We start from the raw sequence: 17782 nt of genomic DNA, 5'->3' as shown, positions 1-17782 counted from the left end.
GTTTCCTATGGACTGACATATGCCCTGATATAAAGCTAAAGAGTGGGTTTGTCCCTTGAAAAGGGCAAAGAGGAAAAGGAAGGAAGGAGCAAGATTCCCCACGGCTATGGGGTGACAACTTTAACAGAGAGGTCACAGACTACCTCTCAACATGTGCAGATTGTCTCTTGTCTAGTATTTCACCAACACAAGTATCATGATGCAAGGGTAGGAAGTTCCAAAAAGTAACAGCCATTTTCCCAAGGGAGAACACAAAGTCATGTCGTATTTGGAATTGAGCCACAAATGGGAAGTGGAGGGGGAAGGGCTTAGCTTTGTTGTTGTTGTTTAGTCGTTTAGTCGTGTCCGACTCTTCGTGACCCCATGGACCATAGCACGCCAGGCACTCCTGTCTTGCACTGCCTCCCGCAGTTTGGTCAAACTCATGTTCGTAGCTTCGAGAACACTGTCCAACCATCTCGTCCTCTGTCGTCCCCTTCTCCTAGTGCCCTCCATCTTTCCCAACATCAGGGTCTTTTCCAAGGATTCTTCTCTTCTCATGAGGTGGCCAAAGTATTGGAGCCTCAGCTTCACGACCTGTCCTTCCAGGGAGCACTCAGGGCTGATTTCCTTAAGAATGGATAGGTTTGATCTTCTAGCAGTCCATGGGACTCTCAAGAGTCTCCTCCAGCACCATAATTCAAAAGCATCAATTCTTCGACGATCAGCCTTCTTTATGGTCCAGCTCTCACTTCCATACATCACTACTGGGAAAACCATAGCTTTAACTATACGGACCTTTGTCGGCAAAGTGATGTCTCTGCTTTTTAAGATGCTGTCTAGGTTTGTCATTGCTTTTCTCCCAAGAAGCAGGCGTCTTTTAATTTCGTGACTGCTGTCACCATCTGCAGTGATCAAGGAGCCCAAGAAAGTAAAATCTCTCACTGCCTCCATTTCTTCCCCTTCTATTTGCCAGGAGGTGATGGGACCAGTGGCCATGATCTTGGTTTTTTTGATGTTGAGCTTCAGACCATATTTTGCGCTCTCCTCTTTCACCCTCATTAAAAGGTTCTTTAATTCCTCCTCGCTTTCTGCCATCAAGGTTGTGTCATCTGCATATCTGAGGTTGTTGATATTTCTTCCGGCAATCTTAATTCCGGCTTGGGATTCATCTAGTCCAGCCTTTCGCATGATGAATTCTGCATATAAGTTAAATAAGCAGGGAGACAATATACAACCTTGTCGTACTCCTTTCCCAATTTTGAACCAATCAGTTGTTCCATATCCAGTTCTAACTGTAGCTTCTTGTCCCACATAGAGATTTCTCAGGAGACAGATGAGGTGATCAGGCACTCCCATTTCTTTAAGAACTTGCCATAGTTTGCTGTGGTCGACACAGTCGAAGGCTTTTGCATAGTCAATGAAGCAGAAGTAGACGTTTTTCTGGAACTCTCTAGCTTTCTCCATAATCCAGCGCATGTTTGCTATTTGGTCTCTGGTTCCTCTGCCCTTTCGAAATCCAGCTTGCACTTCTGGGAGTTCTCGGTCCACATACTGCCTAAGCCTGCCTTGTAGAATTTTAAGCATAACCTTGCTAGCGTGTGAAATGAGCGCAATTGTGCGGTAGTTGGAGCATTCTTTGGCACTGCCCTTCTTTGGAATTGGGATGTAGACTGATCTTCTCCAATCCTCTGGCCATTGCTGAGTTTTCCAAACTTGCTGGCATATTGGGTGTAGCACCTTAACAGCATCATCTTTTAAAATTTTAAATAGTTCAGCTGGAATATCATCACTTCCACTGGCCTTGTTATTAGCAGTGCTTTCTAAGGCCCATTTGACTTCACTCTCCAAGATGTCTGGCTCAAGGTCAGCAACCACACTACCTGGGGTGTACGAGACCTCCATATCTTTCTGGTATAATTCCTCTGTGTATTCCTGCCACCTCTTCTTGATGTCTTCTGCTTCTGTTAGGTCCTTACCACTTTTGTCCTTGATTATGGTAATCTTTGTACGAAATGTTCCTTTCATATCTCCAATTTTCTTGAACAGATCTCTGGTTTTCCCCATTCTATTGTTTTCCTCTATTTCTTTGCATTGCTCATTTAAGAAGACCCTCTTGTCTCTCCTTGCTGTTTTTTGGAAATCTGCATTCAGTTTCCTGTATCTTTCCCTATCTCCCTTGTATTTTGCTTGCCTCCTCTCCTCCGCTATTTGTAAGGCCTCGTTGGATAGCCATTTTGCTTTCTTGCATTTCCTTTTCCTTGGGATGGTTTTCGTTGCTGCCTCCTGTATAATGTTACGAGCCTCCATCCATAGTTCTTCAGGCACTCTCTCCACCAAATCTAAATCCTTAAACCTGTTCCTCACTTCCACTGTGTATTCATAAGGGATTTGATTCAGATTGTATCTTACTGGCCCAGTGCTTTTTCCTACTTTCTTCAGTTTAAGCTGGAATTTTGCTATAAGAAGCTGATGATCTGAGTTACAGTCAGCTCCAGGTCTTGTTTTTGCTGACTGTATAGAGCTTCTCCATCTTTGGCTGCAGATAATATAATCAATCTGATTTCGATGCTGCCCATTTGGTGATATCCATGTGTAGAGTCGTCTCTTGTGTTGTTGGAAGAGAGTGTTTGTGATGACCAGCTTGTTCTCTTGACAGAACTCTATTAGCCTTTGCCCTGCTTCATTTTGAACTCCAAGGCCAAACTTGCCAGTTGTTCCTTTTATCTCTTGATTCCCTACTTTAGCATTCCAATCCCCTGTAATGAGAAGAACATCCTTCTTTGGTGTCATTTCTAGAAGTTGTTGTAGGTCTTCATAGAATTGGTCAATTTCACTTTCTTCAGCACCGGTAGTTGGTGCATAAACTTGGATTACTGTGATGTTAAAAGGTCTGCCTTGGATTCGTATCGAGATCATTCTGTCATTTTTGAGATTGCATCCCATTACAGCTTTTGCCACTCTTTTGTTGACTATGAGGGCCACTCCATTTCTGCTACAGGATTCTTGCCCACAGTAGTAGATATGATAGTCACCCGAACTGAATTCGCCCATTCCCTTCCATTTTAGTTCACTGATGCCCAGGATGTCGATATTTATTCTTGTCATCTCATTTTTGACCACATCCAGCTTACCTCCACTCATGGTTCTTACATTCCAGGTTCCTATGCAATATTTTTCTTTACAGCATCGGACTTTCCTTTCGCTTCCAGGCATATCCGCAACTGAGCATCCTTTCGGCTTTGGCCCAGTCGCTTCATCAGCTCTGAATCTACTTGTACTTGTCCTCCGCTCTTCCTCAGTAGCATGTTGGACGCCTTCCGACCTGAGGGGCTCATCTTCCAGCGTCATAACTTTTATATGCCTGTTGTCTTTGTCCATGGAGTTTTCTTGGCAGGGATACTGGAGTGGCTTGCCAGTTCCTTCTCCAGGTGGATCACGTTTAGTCAAAACTCTCCACTATGACCTGTCCATCTTGGGTGGCCCTGCATGGCATAGCTCATAGCTTCTCCGAGTTATTCAAGCCCCTTCGCCACGACAAGGCATTGATCCATGAAGGGGGGGCTTAGCTTTAGGCGATGCAATTAGCTCTTAAGTAAGTTTGTGATGGGGACCAGGGACAGTGGAACCCAGAGGCTCCCGCTTGGGTTGGCAGATGGAAAAGCATCAGGAGCAGAATGGGGTGCTAGCACCTCCCAGTCCCACGAGGACCAGCAATGCCCTTGCAAGGAGAGGAGCCAGTCTGTGCCAAAGGCTTCCAAAAAGCCTGTACTCCTTGCGCCGCCACTTGTTAAGTGAAGCTAAAGGAATCACAGAGTTCCTCAGCGCCAATGGACCTGAGCACTTCAGTAACAATGCGCCCGCATGCTCCCAATGCGATCATGTGTGTGACGAGCAGGTTTCAAACTAAATAGCACAATATCTTTCAAGTAATGGAGCAGTTAAGACAATTGGTGTAAATTATACATAACTGCAAACAACTTCCTGGGGGTAATCAAGAAACAAATCAAGTGGAGAAGGAAGGCAAAGGAGCAAATAATTTACTGAGCGACTGCCTATGCCTTCTTATGCATACTCATGTCTTTAAAAGAGCTGAATCAATCCCTCCCATGTATTAGCATCCTTTTTATTAGGACTGCAGCTTGGGAGGGGGGAGAAGTGAACTACCCCTGCTCCCTGTACATGGTACAGTCCTGATTGGTGCTCCACTTGTTGCTGGTTAAATGACAAAGATCAGGCATGTTAAATGCACACACATGCATCCATGCATTATCTGCTGGGGCCCTTGATGGATAATGTGTCTAGTAGGCAGAAGGGATTTCACTTTTTTAAATCCAACGCTTCTTTCAAAGTGTCCATTGCATGAAGAAAAAATCCGTTACAAAGTGAATATTGACCTCTGTTTAAAAGCCTTTTCTCCCATTTCCCTGGCGGCTTTCTTCACCTCTTCGGGCACAGCATCTTTCTCCGCTTGAGACACCTGGTAGACCTTGTGGCCAGCATCCAGTCGGTACGGACCGCCTTTGCCGCCCAGCCCAGCCGTGTCTCTTCCACCTAGAAAAGAAGCAGAAACGGTGCTCTTGATTTTTGGATGGAGAAGAATCCAATGGCTTTTCAAACTTCTCATGTTGGTGACACACTTTTTAGACATCATGCATCATTTCGCGACACAGTCATACAGTTTTACTAGCAAACCGAAGGTTGTATTGTGTTGTGACACACAGTTTGTTGGATTTTTTGAATAGTCAAGTTACTTTAGAGCCGGTCTAATGTAAACACTGTCTGTTTAAGAGAAACAGATGCAGGTGATTTCTAATTGCCCACAGGCGTGGGCTCTGCTTCTTGTATATAAGGCTTTGCCAGAAAGCCTTCTGCATTTCTTAGTTAGATTCTTTCAGTTTGATTCATCTCTAAGTAGATCACTCTCTCAGTTGTTCTTAGTTTAAGAGATTCCTTAGTTGAATCTTAGTATGCTTGATTAGTTATAATGCTAGTTTGCTGTTAATTAATGGGAGGTTTGTGGGAGGTTTTGGAAAGTGGGTAGATAACATTGCTAAGAGAGAAAGCATTTATCTTTAGTTTAAAGTCTCTTTAGAGTCAGTTTTTTTTTCAGTTAAAGAAACCCAACCGTTTGTATTTTCATCTACATACTTTTACAAGTGTGCAGCTAGTAAGGGGTTTCATATAAGGGAAATAATACCCTACGTTCTTGGTGGTTGTTTTCTTAGCCAGGTCAACTTCTGACTGCGTGTACTCTGCGTGAAGCGTACTTTAAAGGGCCGCTGTAAAACTGGGATATATGATTTAGGTTAAGCAGGTTTCAATATCCAGTTTTCTCCAATATTATTCTTATCATATATATTATATTCCAATACAGTTTGGAAAGCTCTGCCCTAGAGAATGAGCAGATCAGCATACTGTCATTTCAAGCGAATTGTTTAGAACTGCGTGCTACATACGCAACAGAGCTTGGGACACCCTAACCACTTCAGCATGTTTCAGGGAGGGCCCCTGAATATCAGACACAAACCTGTTCCACCAGCCCACGTGTTTCCACCAACATGAGGGGTATTATCTGGATCCATCTTCCCATGCTTAGGAGAGCTGACATCCAAACCGCTTTCTCTCTGGATAGTTATCTGTTGAAGCAAAAAACAAAGTTTGCAGAAAAATGATGGTTATAGGATACTCTGCCACGTGCTGTTTATAAGATCTAGACATAGAACCAACTTGACCATATTACTATTCCTTCGCCCAAAGGATGGCTGATGCAATGCATCAAATAAAAATTTTTCTGGGCAGGAAGGAAAGAAAATCAGGGCTATATCTGGAGCACTGAAACAGTGTGAGCAAGTCAAAACATATAAAGCATCACAGAAGGGTACCTTTTTGAATGGTCAGGGCTCCTTAGAGAAATCAACAAAGGGGGCAGAGAGAACGCAAGGAGTTAATTTGAATTTTGTCAAAATGCTCTTTATGCTCCCTGGCTCCCGAGAAGTTAGGGCAGAAAACGCGACAGTGTCTGAACTTGCTTCTGAGTCTGGATCTGTATCTTAAGATTGAACTTCTTCCACCAGAGGCCCTGAAAAGGTGCTAAAAATGTGAAACTTCCCATCAAGTCCAGGGAACTTGCCCTAAAGATCAACATGCTCCTCTCTCCTGGGCAACTCAACTGCATGACCTTGAACCTCACCGGTTCCTTTGGTGGGCCTTCTCTGCCTTCTCTGTTTCTTCCAAAATAGTTTATTATATATATTTTAAAGTTATCTTTTAGATCAGTACTGAATTAATGCTTGAGGACAATTTCTATATTCATTCCAATCTTCATTAGAAATTTGATGCTTAATACATTGGATACATTTATCACCAAACCTATCAACTTTGTGCTCCATTCATGTCCATCAAGGGGTTATAGATACCTGCAATGCAGTCATTTACCACAGCCTTTACAGAGAACGACTCTAAGGGAAATGCCACTCTATGAACTGTACTGTATATTTATATTTGACCAATGGATGGTGCTGTTGTTCCTCCACTGATGAAGAGAACAGATAGCCCTGGCAGAGCAATAACACCAGGAACAGGCCACCAGAAGCCTTTTTTTCTCATGACCTGTGAAAAGCATTTGATGGCTCCAATAGCAGGAGCACGTCAGCAGTTACACAAGGTTCTGTAAACAGGGAGCATCTTGCAAAAATGGGACAGGAAAGATCGCCCAGTGAAAGGAACTTCTGCATCCTGGTTCCATAACCAGCCTACCAGGTGCTGCTGATGTTTAAGACATGTTGTTCAAGATGAGAAACAATTATCATTTTAGAAAATGCTTGGCGGAAGATGGAGGCTAGCAGTGGTTGCCTGGGTACTGTTGGTAATAAGATATCTTTATTGTCATTGTCCCCTTGCGGGAACAACAAAATTACTCGGTTGCTACATCCACTCCGATAAAGCATTCCGCATAATCCAAAATTACAAAACCTAATTAAAAACAGTAAATATAATACAAAATAACAAGTAAAATAAGATGACTTCAAAGTCCAGTCTTTCCATTTAAGGCCAAAATCGCTCTAGAGAAGAAACTGTTCCTGAGACGGCTCGTTCTTGCCTGCATTGTTCTATATCTCCGTCCCGATGGCAGGAGCTCAAAGAAATGGTGACCAGGGTGCGTTGGATCTCTTGATATGTCTAGTGCTTTCCTATGGCACCTGGTGGTATAGATTTGTTCTAAGGTGGAGAGTGAGCAGCCAATAATGCTCTCTGCTGTTTTAATAATTCTGCACAGCCCTGCTCTATCCTGAGTACAGCTTCCGTACCACACACATAAACCATACGTGAGAACGCTCTGTATGGCACAGTGATAGAAGGCAAGCAGCAGCTTTTGTGGAAGATGGTTTTTCCTTAAAATTCTCAAAAAATACAGTCTCTGCTGCGCCTTCTTCACAAGCCCCTTTGTGTTAACACTCCAGGACAGATCCTCCTGTAACTCAATGCCTAGAAATCTAAACGTTGTTACCCTCTCCACACAAATTCCGTCAATCAAAAGTGGCTGGACCTTGTTCTTCTGTCTCCTAAAGTAATATGGGCTGTGTGGAGCAATCTGTGGCTCCGTGTCTGGATTCTTTACTACTTTCTTCTGCAGGCCTCTGCAGGGAGCTTTTTCTTCAGATGAGAATCATTCTGCCTTTTTGTACTTTCGGACCAGTCTGGTACTGTACCCACATCCAGACCTGAAATACGCTGCCTTCAATCCAGGCTTTGAGGGAATCTGGAGCCATAAGGGAGGTTGGGGCTGGAGCAGGCAAAGATAATAATGGCCTTCTGGTAAGTTCAGGGCAGAAAGCAGGGCTCCTAGTACTGACTCTAAGTTTCCTTCCTAGATTTTTATAGCTGCCCCATAAGAGAAGCTGTCTGTGAGGCTCACAAAATAAAACACAAAAAAATAAAAGACAGCATAAAGTGGTAAGAAACCTAAACAATTAATAAAACCCCCACAAAATGCAAATAAAACACAATTTTAACTGTCTAACCGATCCGGAGCCCATAGCTGCCAAGTCTCCCGTGTTCCCCGGGAACCCCCCGTTTTTCCAGCTGTCCCCAGCCGAAAAAACAGATTTTTTTGTTTCCCCCCAGTTTATTCTGGTGCGGAGGCCATTTTGGAACTGGGCGGAGCATGCTCAGAAGCGACTTTTGATGCATGCTTCGCCCAGCTCCAAAATGGCGGCAGCGCTACTTCCGGTATAGTCCCTTATTTCTCAGGCCGGAACTTGGCAGCTATGCCGGAGCCATCATCCTGAATGCCGCTTGCAGGGGCTGCTTTTCCGTTCTGTCTTTGAAGAGGATTTTTAGGATGAGGACCCCCAGGCCCAGGTAACTCAAAAGGCTGTGTTTCAGCCTAAAAGCACAAAATTTAACCCCTGGATCCCCCAGTGTGGAATGTGCTTCTTCGTCTTACCTGCACAGGCCTGCCATTCTCTTCTCCAATCATGGTTTTCCATTCCTGGAGTGATCTCTCAAGACTTTCCAAGCTGGTTTCCCAGAGCCTGACGTTGCCACCCATGTCGACAGTGACCACACCTGCTTCACCGAGTGCGGCCAGCAAGACGTCCGTGTCTGAAATCGCCGAGAGCCACGATGTATAGGGAGTCAGGTTCATTGGTCTGAAAACCGAGGGAAGCAGGTTTACTTAAAGTGTATTTTAAAACTATAGAGAACTGAAAATGGTGCTGAGCTTTGAACAAAGTTAGGGAAGCCCTGCAGATTAAAATATTAGTGCAATGGCTTCCGTTTGTTGTTTGCGGCTGAGACAGATTTAAACATGAAATACCTGGGAATGGGAATATATTTAAGTTTCTTTGTTGTAAGATCTGTAATTTCCAGGTAACCAGCAGCTTGGGGAGGAGTAACATCTGCAAACAGAAGTATTGGAGGGATATTTTATAGTTAACAGCAAACTCTTTTAATAAATCGCGTTTCCACATCTCTCAAAAACACTTTATAAAGCTTAATTTCAGAAAAAAGAAATGAAAAGCAAAGACAAATGCTTATGCTGTGAATGTTGAACTATAAACAAACACGAACAAAACCTGATCAGGCATGAATGAGCCCATCTTAACCTATCATCTCGTAACAAACACCAAAATGTAAGTACACTTGAAGAGCATTTCAACACAGAACGCTTGGGGAAAGCTGAATGCCAGAGATACAGACTGAGACGAGGATGCCCCAACTGATTTCCTCTTCCAAATTTTTAGAGAGTAGCAGATTTTAAAAGCTACAAACACGCCTTTTCAGTTGGTATGATAGTTATCTAGCGGTTAATGCATGTACATACAAGCAGAAGACTTAACTTGCACTTGAACCATTTAGACCCAGGTGGGTTGAACATAACTTCTATACTGACCATAGAGGCAGCTCTACCCAATCACTCAAGGATATGCACAGCCCCTATAAACATCTCCTGCAGACAACTGGCAAGAGCTGATTAGTAAGCATTAGCAAGCCCTACCACAAAGCACACTGGGAATCTCTCCGGAAGGCTTCTGCCGCCACTACAGAATAGCTTCACAACATAAGGGCAAAAAACTTGCTTTCAAAGGAAAATAAAAGACCTTTTATTTTCAACCAGGCCTTTGGCTAATTAAACAATCTATGGCCTTTTAAATGTGTTTGTGGGAGGGGGGGTCATTTTTTGTTCTTGCTGTTATGTATTTTGTGTTTTCATTTTTATGTTGTAAACCGCTTATGATAAAGAGTTGTACAGAAACATAATTAATGAATTACAAAGTGAGGTTCTTGTTATGTGCGCAGCATCATATTCTGTGCATTTGCACAGAATCATGAAGCACGCAGTCCTGGCTACACTACACAAGAGTACAAAATTCTGTATTTGCCAATTCAGCATTCTGTTGTAGAGCTTGCTGCTTCTCAAAGAAGTAAATCACACTAAGAACAGCAGCAACCTAAGTGGAAATGTAATTTAGTAATCCCGCAACTATTTGGTATTTGTGTTACCTTTGGGATAAAGTTCTTTCAAAGGCACATCTCCAGGAGCCAGAACTCTGACCACCTGATTGGCAGCTGCAAGAGTCACACAATTTGGTCGCTTTGCTGCTCCTCCTTTGCTGCGCTTTCCATAATACAATGGATCAGAAGCCAAAGGCTGCCTCTGGCCCAGGACAGAGTCCCTCTTCCAGCTGTAAACCTCATTGGGAGACTGCAAGGAAATCACAAGAGAAGCAGGGGCGATAGGACTGCACTGCACAACAGAGTATACAATCCTGTAACTCAGTACAACTGGTCCATAAAATGTGTTAAGGGTGAACACTAAGGGAAAGGGAAAATATCAACTTAAACCTTCACTTCCTTGAACAGGCATATAGCCTGGGGACTAATGAAGGCTCAACAGGCTTCTGCAATGAAAAGTTCACCAATTGTGGCTCCGCAAAGCCACAGGGACCCGTGTTGTGGTGAAATCTACCCACAGAACTTCCTGCAAGGTGTGTTAACAGGAACACCTCCTAGATCTTGTTTGGAATGCTGTTGTTAACTAAGCAGGTATTTAAATGAAAAATATATATTACTTCTACTGAAGTGTTATATTTAATTTTATCTACAATGCATTGTCTAATTTCTTAGATATATTTCAGTTAAATCCTGCTGCACGATCAACTAATTAAGAGGTGGCTGCATCTCCTCTCCTCTGCCAATTCTGGGCAACAGACGATGGTTAAAAAAAAGGTAAGGTAAATCACCCCTGGATGGTTAAGTCCAGTCAAAGGTGACTATGGGGATGCGACGCTCATTTTGCTTTCAGGCTGAGGGAGCTGGTGTTTGTCCACAGACAGCTTTCTGGGTCATGTGGGCAGCATGACTAAACTACTTCTGGCGCACAGGGCACCATGACAGAGACCAGAGAGCATGGAAACGCCGTTTACCTTCCCACCGCAGTGGTACCTATTTATCTACTTGCACTGGCGTGCTTTTGAACTGCTAAGTTGGCAGGAGCTGGGACAGAGCAATGGGAGCTCACCCCGTCACAGGGATTCAAACCGCCAACCTTCCTATCAGCAAGAGGCTCCGTGGTTTTTATGGTGGCACCATAAATGCCTCCATTATATGAAGGGCATCGACTGCTACCATGCAGGATCAGAATTTTATAAAGCTTGTCCAGAGCTAATTATCCTACCTAGTGTGGCATCCTTGATGCTGACATTTCATTTCTATAAACTATGGTAAGTAAAAATGACGCCTACCATGAGGTGTGGAAATCCAACGACGAGAGAAGCGTAATGATGTTCATCAGAGAGCATTCTGTTGGGGGAGCTGATCTTCTGCCCAAGTGCTACACTTAGGTTTTCGGAAGACAACTGGTCACATGAAACTGCCTGTGGCATATGCAGTTCTGAAGTGAGGCAAAAGGGAAGCAAACAAATACGGAAACATTTTTATTTAATCCAGAAGAGCAAAAGCTTGCATCCCGCTAAGGGGCCAATCCTTTGGCAAGATACGCCAGGGAGCGCAGCTGAGGATGCCACAGATCTCCAGCTCACCTGGGCTCACCTGGCATTAAGTCACCAACCCCAACTTAGCCAAAGATATATCAGTGTAAACTTGCTCTTCCTGGCTCAGCGACGGCTCAGCAAGCTGAACTGAAACTGGCTGAGTCTGGTGCAAGGGGAGTTTTGAAGCCTGGGGACTCAGTCCATTCAGTTGGCATCCCAACAAACACCACTCTTTTAAAGGCTTATTTCCCCTCTGCCACCCTTAGGAAGAGCAACAGGAGATGCCCCACTGCTGAATGGGGGCTTGGATCTGGTATGATTTTACACCATCTTAATTTACTCCAGCTTGCTTTAAGGCAGCTTCTTTTGCACAAGATTGCTCCCCAAGTCATACTGAGATAAACTCACTGAAAAATCAAAAGATTTAAATTAGATATTGTCCACTGATAGTTTGTAGGCTGAGCAGGATTTGCATGGTTCAGCAGCTATTCCTAAGAGGTGATGAGATGCAGTTTTCACCTGGTGATTGGCAGGCAGCATAGAAAAGTGCGGGAATGTTACTACCTGACATTTAGAAAACGTCTGAAGGCAGCCCTGTTTAGGGAAGTTTTTAATGTGTGATATTTTAATGTATTTTAATCTCTGTTGGAAGCCGCCCAGAGTGGCTGGGGAGGCCCGGCCGGATGGGCGGGTACAAATAATAAATTATTATTACTATTATTATTATTATTAGCAGCCTCTGTCCGGTTACGCCCTGCCCCACCCTCTTCCAGGTCCAAAAGGACCCTCATTTTGGCAACTGTGTGGCTATTGGACATGCCTCAAATGCTTGCTGCCTGTACTGAGGCTCCCAGTTAAAACAGAAAGACATAAATGAGTTGCAACTAACTTTTCCTGTTGATTTCAATTCGACTGAATAGAAACTTTCTTTGGATGTCAGTCACTGTACCTTGTCATCTGAAGTTATAACTCAGGCATCCCCAAACTTCGGCCCTCCAGATGTTTTGGTCTACAATTCCCATCTTCCCCGACCACTGATCCTGTTAGCTAGGGATCATGGGAGTTGTAGGCCAAAACATCTGGAGGGCTGCAGTTTGGGGATGCCTATTATAACTCTTCTACTTTGGCATTTGGAAGGGAAACAATTGCAGAACAGACCACAATCTTGTGAGCAGTACTGTAGTAAGATTAATGGTGACTAGGAATTGTCCCTTTAAAGCTTTTAATTCACATGATTGTGCAAACATAAAGTGTGACCAGGTGGAAACCTGACTCGTGCATTGCCAAACCAATTTTAAATTCTCTACCTGTTTTTATCCCAGATTCAGTCTCCACTGGCTCTTCATTCAGTGCGTGTAACTGGCAAATTCCATGCGCTTCAGATTCCATATGCGTAGGCTTAGTTAAAAGATATTTCCTGCAAATCATGTGGAATTGCCCACTGGTTACTTAACACGGCCATATTTATCTCTTGTCCATTGCACGGATCAATACGGTCACAATTGTTTGGTTCCTGCGCCCCCAATCTCTCTCTCCCACCCTCAAATTATCCTTAGGACTTATTCTCAGGTTAAACGGTCACGTAGCTACCACTTCAAAATGACTCCTCCCTCCCAGTATAATACCAGCTTTATGCGGAGAATCAAGGGAGGCAGGCTGATGACATGACTACTTCTTCCCACATATGTTGCTGGTGATTATGAGGTGCCATGGCTGTGATGCAGCCACAGAAAAGGAGCAGCCCCACCTCCCCAGGCACAGTAAGAATGTCCCCCAGTCTTAACTTTAGGGTAGGAGATCACAGAGGTAATCTTTTTTGTGATGACTGCAGATAGTCTTGATCCTTGTAGACACCATTACAAATACTATTACATTTGCTTTACCAGTCTTAAGATTCATACCCCACGTTAAGTGCTTGAAAACCTGGTGGATTTCAATGGGCTGGAGCAGAGCAAGTTTTTAACTCATTAGCATGAACACTAAGCCAAACCATGGCTTAGCAAGAATAGGCAGGTCCCTGGAGTGAAAATCATAGCTGCTTTGCTCCTTCCCTGGACCTGCTGCTGCCATGCAACCCAGAGGTAAGCCATAGTTTGGTTTACTGTCATGTGTGAAACCAGGTTTGTGGTTTGCTTGCAAATCAAGAACAAAGCTTTGTTATAAGCCTGTAGTTTATAGGGAGAGAGACAAACCACAAATTCAGGCTGTAAGCCAAGCACTAAGCCAAGCCACGGACGGCAGCAGCATGGCCAAGGGAGTAGTCAAGTGGCAGCAATTTTCACCCCAGATACCCCCAGGATTACTGGCTCTTACTAAGCCAAAGATTGGCTTAGCATTACATAAAAGCCACACCAGTATTTTGGGCTGGATCATGCCAAAAAACTTGCTAAAAGCAGCAGCAGGGGGTACAAAAAATGGAAATTCCCAAGTTATGGAGAAATATTTTCATGGAAATATTCAGGCATGGAGAGGGCATGGATAAGTCTATGTTTCTGGGTGGAACATGCAGGCCTATCTGTAGTATGTTTATCTTACTGGTTTGTTTTGCTCTCGACCAGGAGCCAGTGGTCTTCTGCCACTAAAAAGACGGAGGAGAGTTTGATAGGCAGTGTGATGGTGTGAGCACGGCCTTCCAGGACATCTAAAACAGTAAGATGACTCCTGGAAAATAAAGGGGTAAGAAATACAAAATTAGGCTGAGGACAAATGCAGGAGATGGGCCTGTTTGTTTGTTTTTTGCCATGAGGGGAGGGAATAGGAAACAGGAGTTCTTTCTCACCCTTCTTCTTTATAGAACACCAGCCAATTTTTGTGTGAAAACTCTCTGCACATTTTGTGACTCTTCTAAGAAATAAAACAAATTACAAAATTACCCATTTCAAACTCACAAAATTACCAAATTCATCATAACTTCAGGAAAGAGTTGTCTTGCCTGCTTACAGGAGGAAAAACAAACAGCAAATGAATGGAAAGTGCTTCATATCAGACATTTACTTCCATAGAGACCTTGTTTGGCAAAAAAAAAATAGTACTATATTCCAAAAGCCAGCAGGGTGCACTCTACTGATATATAAATGCTTATAACCACAGATTCCCTTGTTTATTCAACATAAACTGCATTGAGACTGGAACAAAAGTGATTTATCATGTGAAGCTGTCAGACCGTTGGGCCCATCGAGAACAGTAGATTTTACCCTACTCTCGAAAAACGTAGCCCGAGATATTTCTAGTTCTTTTGAATTGGGATCCTGGGTACTGAACAAGAGGCCCTTTCACATGCAAATTATATTGCATTACGACTACGCAGCTCCTCCAAAGCCCGTTTCCTATATCTGACTGTAAGGGAAATTTAATTAAAAATACATGCATACAAATTCCTGAAGAGTAGCTATGTTAGTGCCTGCAAGCAAAAACAGTTGTTCTGTAGCACCGTAAGAAAAACTAACGAAATGCATCCTGGCATGAGGTTTCAAAGTGAAGAGCTTCCTTTATGTGTTGCTGTTCATAAAGGCTAGACAGAAAAAAAACTGTGATAACTGGGCTTGAAAAAGACCGAAGCTTCTCATTTCGGACAAAGCATAGTTGGCTACTGGGATGCCTTACCCGCTCTTCCTTGTTGCCCCACCAAGATGACCTTTTAGGACCCTCTTTCACATCTGGCGACAGTAAAAGCTGGCGTATGGATCCAGTGTTAATGTCCACCAATAAAATAGCATTGCTCTGCAAAAAGAAAGTAAAAAAATTACATTCTTTTCCAGCATATGCCATTTTCATGGCATCATTGATTCATTTCACGTAAAGATTGACACTGAAGACATTGTAGAATTTTGAGTAGATTTCACTTTGTTGGAAACCACTACCTAAGCTTTTTTCTTTTCTTTTCAAAAGAGGCCCCTCAAGAGCATTTTGTCACTGTTCACCGTTGGGTTGAAATCCTCGACTGAGGAGACAAATATGTGGTTGGTCTGTTGTGTCAAACTGGTCTCAATATCCCAACCCATGTAATGTCATATGAACGGGAGAGCACCAAAGAAATAATCACAAATTAATTCCAAGATCTGCTACAGATCACTTGTTTGGTTATTTTGTTGAAGGAGGCTGGAGCAAAGGAAAGTGTTCAAGCAACCGGGAATAAGATGAGGCACAATCTAGGACCATAAAATTCATGCATGTCTATTTGGAAATAAGTGTGGTGAGACAGCTTCCCATATCTTTTAGGATATGGCACTAAGGTAAAGCACTTCATTTCTTTCTTTTTAAAAATTCAGCTACCTATTCGAGACCGTGACAACTGGGGTCTCCATGCCATATTGCTATAACTTCACCCTAAAAAATAGGCAAACATCAGTTTGGCAGAAATGTAAATTATGTGAATTGTGTAAATGCGAATTATGCCTTGTTGTTATTGAGCTGGTGAATTTATATCTGGGCGATAACACTTCAGGTAGCAAAAGGGAACACACTTGCCCAAATGTTCCTTCATGCAAAAGAAAGCTAGGTAGCAGGGATAAAAATTCTAGTCAAGAACCCCTTACATGTAACAAGTCTCCACTCATACATTCTGGATCGTAGTTATATTCAGCAAATCAACATCTCTTCTTTAAAAAGAAAGATTTTAAGTTAAACCCAGTAAGATATTGGCCAAGCACTTGGCATTATACCCTATGTAACTCCAAGAATGTGGGTGGTGCTGTGGTCTAATCCACAGAGCCTAGGGCAGGCATCCCCAAACTTCGGCCCTCCAGATGTTTTGGACTACAATTCCCATAATCCCTGACCACTGGTCCTGTTAGCTAGGGATCATGGGAGTTGTAGACCAAAACATCTGGAGGGCCGCAGTTTGGGGATGCCTGGCCTAGGGCTTGCCAATCGGAAGGTTGGCGTTTCAAATCCCCACGACGAGGTGAGCTCCCGTTGCTCGGTCCCAGCTCCTGCCAACCTAGCCGTTCAAAAGCACGTCAAAGTGCAAGTAGTTAAATAGGTACCGCTCCGGCGGGAAGGTAAACGGCGTTTCTGTGCGCTGCTCTGGTTTGCCAGAAGCGGCTTAGTCATGCTGGCCACATGACCCGGAAGCTGTACGCCGGCTCCCTCGGCCAGTAAAGCGAGGTGAGAGCCGCAACCCCAGAGTCATCCGCAACTGGACCTAACGGTCAGGGGTCCATTTACCTTTATCTAACTCCAAGAAAGTGTTTGCAATGCTCACAGCCCCTATATATATATACAAAAGTCCTTAAAGGAGAAGATTAAAAATGCCTGCTTGTTGAGTCTCTAATGTGCATTAGCACAATCCAACTAAATAAAGGGTTAAGATTTCCCAGCCATTGCAAGCATGAACAAGGCAGTTGTGTTCTTTCACTTAGTGGTGGGCTCAGGAGGTCGGCTGGCACCATAACAAGGCCCCTTTCCCAACCCTTTCAGACGTTAATGGCTCCCATCTGCAACAGGGACTGGTGGTGCATTGGTTTGTGTATAAAAATAGAAATTTGCATCACTGGTGAATACTTCCAGTTACAGCTTTGGCAATTCTTCAAGTGGGCTGGGAAGAAATGCTGTGCTTGTGCACAGTTTCGGTTATGTTTATTCTTTACTGGGAGAAAAGAAACCTTTGGGTGACCTCATGTCCCCAGTGCCTTGAATTCCAAATACTCAACAGATGTAACAGCCATTATTTTGAGGCGCCGCTCTTTTATTTTTAGCTACTGCAAAGCTTCCCTTTCCTTGATGCAGTTTGTTCCTTCGCCAGGGTTTTCCTCCCTTGGAAGAACTTAGTTCAAATAAGGGTGTAATTGCGACTAAGGGAAAGGGAAGCTGATGTTAGAGTTCTTCTAGATGGGAGGAGGGGAGTTTAAAAACGCAGAGGAGGAAGAAAGGATAGAGAAGAAAATATTTGAACAGGACTTATTTCCTTATTGCTTTGCCATCCCTCCTTTCCTGCAGGCAAATATTTCCTCCAAAGCCACACCCAGTTCCCCCTTTTCATGCCCCCCCAAGAACAAGAAAGTACACAATATTTTTGTTTTCCGCATGTGGGTAGCTGTTTGAAAGTGCTTTGGGGGCATACATTAATTTCCTTTTTTCTTCACTTTCTGCTGGAGCTCTTGGGACTGTTTCACAGTACAAGCGCATTGCAAGAGCAATAAAAGCACACATTATTATCTTTTTAGTGCTTAATGATGAGCCCCTGCTTTCATCTGCTTTCTTGTACAAAGTCTGCAAAAGGAAATTAGGATTTAAACTGGACTCTGAATGGTGATGATGATGGCACACTGCTTTTAGCCTGCAGAACAATTATCTGCATTTCTCTG

The 17782-nt window shown here is 43.5% G+C and overlaps 1 protein-coding gene across 5 annotated transcripts in view; it reads right to left on the bottom strand.

Moving 5' to 3' along the window:
* Positions 1 to 17782, bottom strand: part of VWA8 (von Willebrand factor A domain containing 8) — an 89118-nt gene that overhangs the window by 14575 nt on the left and 56761 nt on the right. For all 5 annotated transcript variants that reach the window (XM_088676078.1, XM_088676080.1, XM_088676081.1 and 2 more), the window contains 10 exons: positions 15081 to 15197; positions 14257 to 14321; positions 14013 to 14138; positions 12785 to 12894; positions 11229 to 11377; positions 9988 to 10189; positions 8801 to 8882; positions 8429 to 8633; positions 5510 to 5618; positions 4377 to 4533 (listed from right to left, as the gene is read on the bottom strand). In XM_088676078.1, coding sequence (XP_088532204.1) covers positions 4377 to 4533; positions 5510 to 5618; positions 8429 to 8633; positions 8801 to 8882; positions 9988 to 10189; positions 11229 to 11377; positions 12785 to 12894; positions 14013 to 14138; positions 14257 to 14321; positions 15081 to 15197 — 1322 coding nt within the window. The remainder of the gene's footprint in view (positions 1 to 4376; positions 4534 to 5509; positions 5619 to 8428; positions 8634 to 8800; positions 8883 to 9987; positions 10190 to 11228; positions 11378 to 12784; positions 12895 to 14012; positions 14139 to 14256; positions 14322 to 15080; positions 15198 to 17782) is intronic.

This window comes from Zootoca vivipara, chromosome 8 (assembly GCF_965207765.1).
Source record: "Zootoca vivipara chromosome 8, rZooViv2.hap1.1, whole genome shotgun sequence".
Classification (NCBI taxonomy): domain Eukaryota; kingdom Metazoa; phylum Chordata; class Lepidosauria; order Squamata; family Lacertidae; genus Zootoca; species Zootoca vivipara.
The sequence above is the reverse complement of the archived record's forward strand: the minus strand, read 5'-3'. Positions and strand labels throughout refer to the sequence as shown.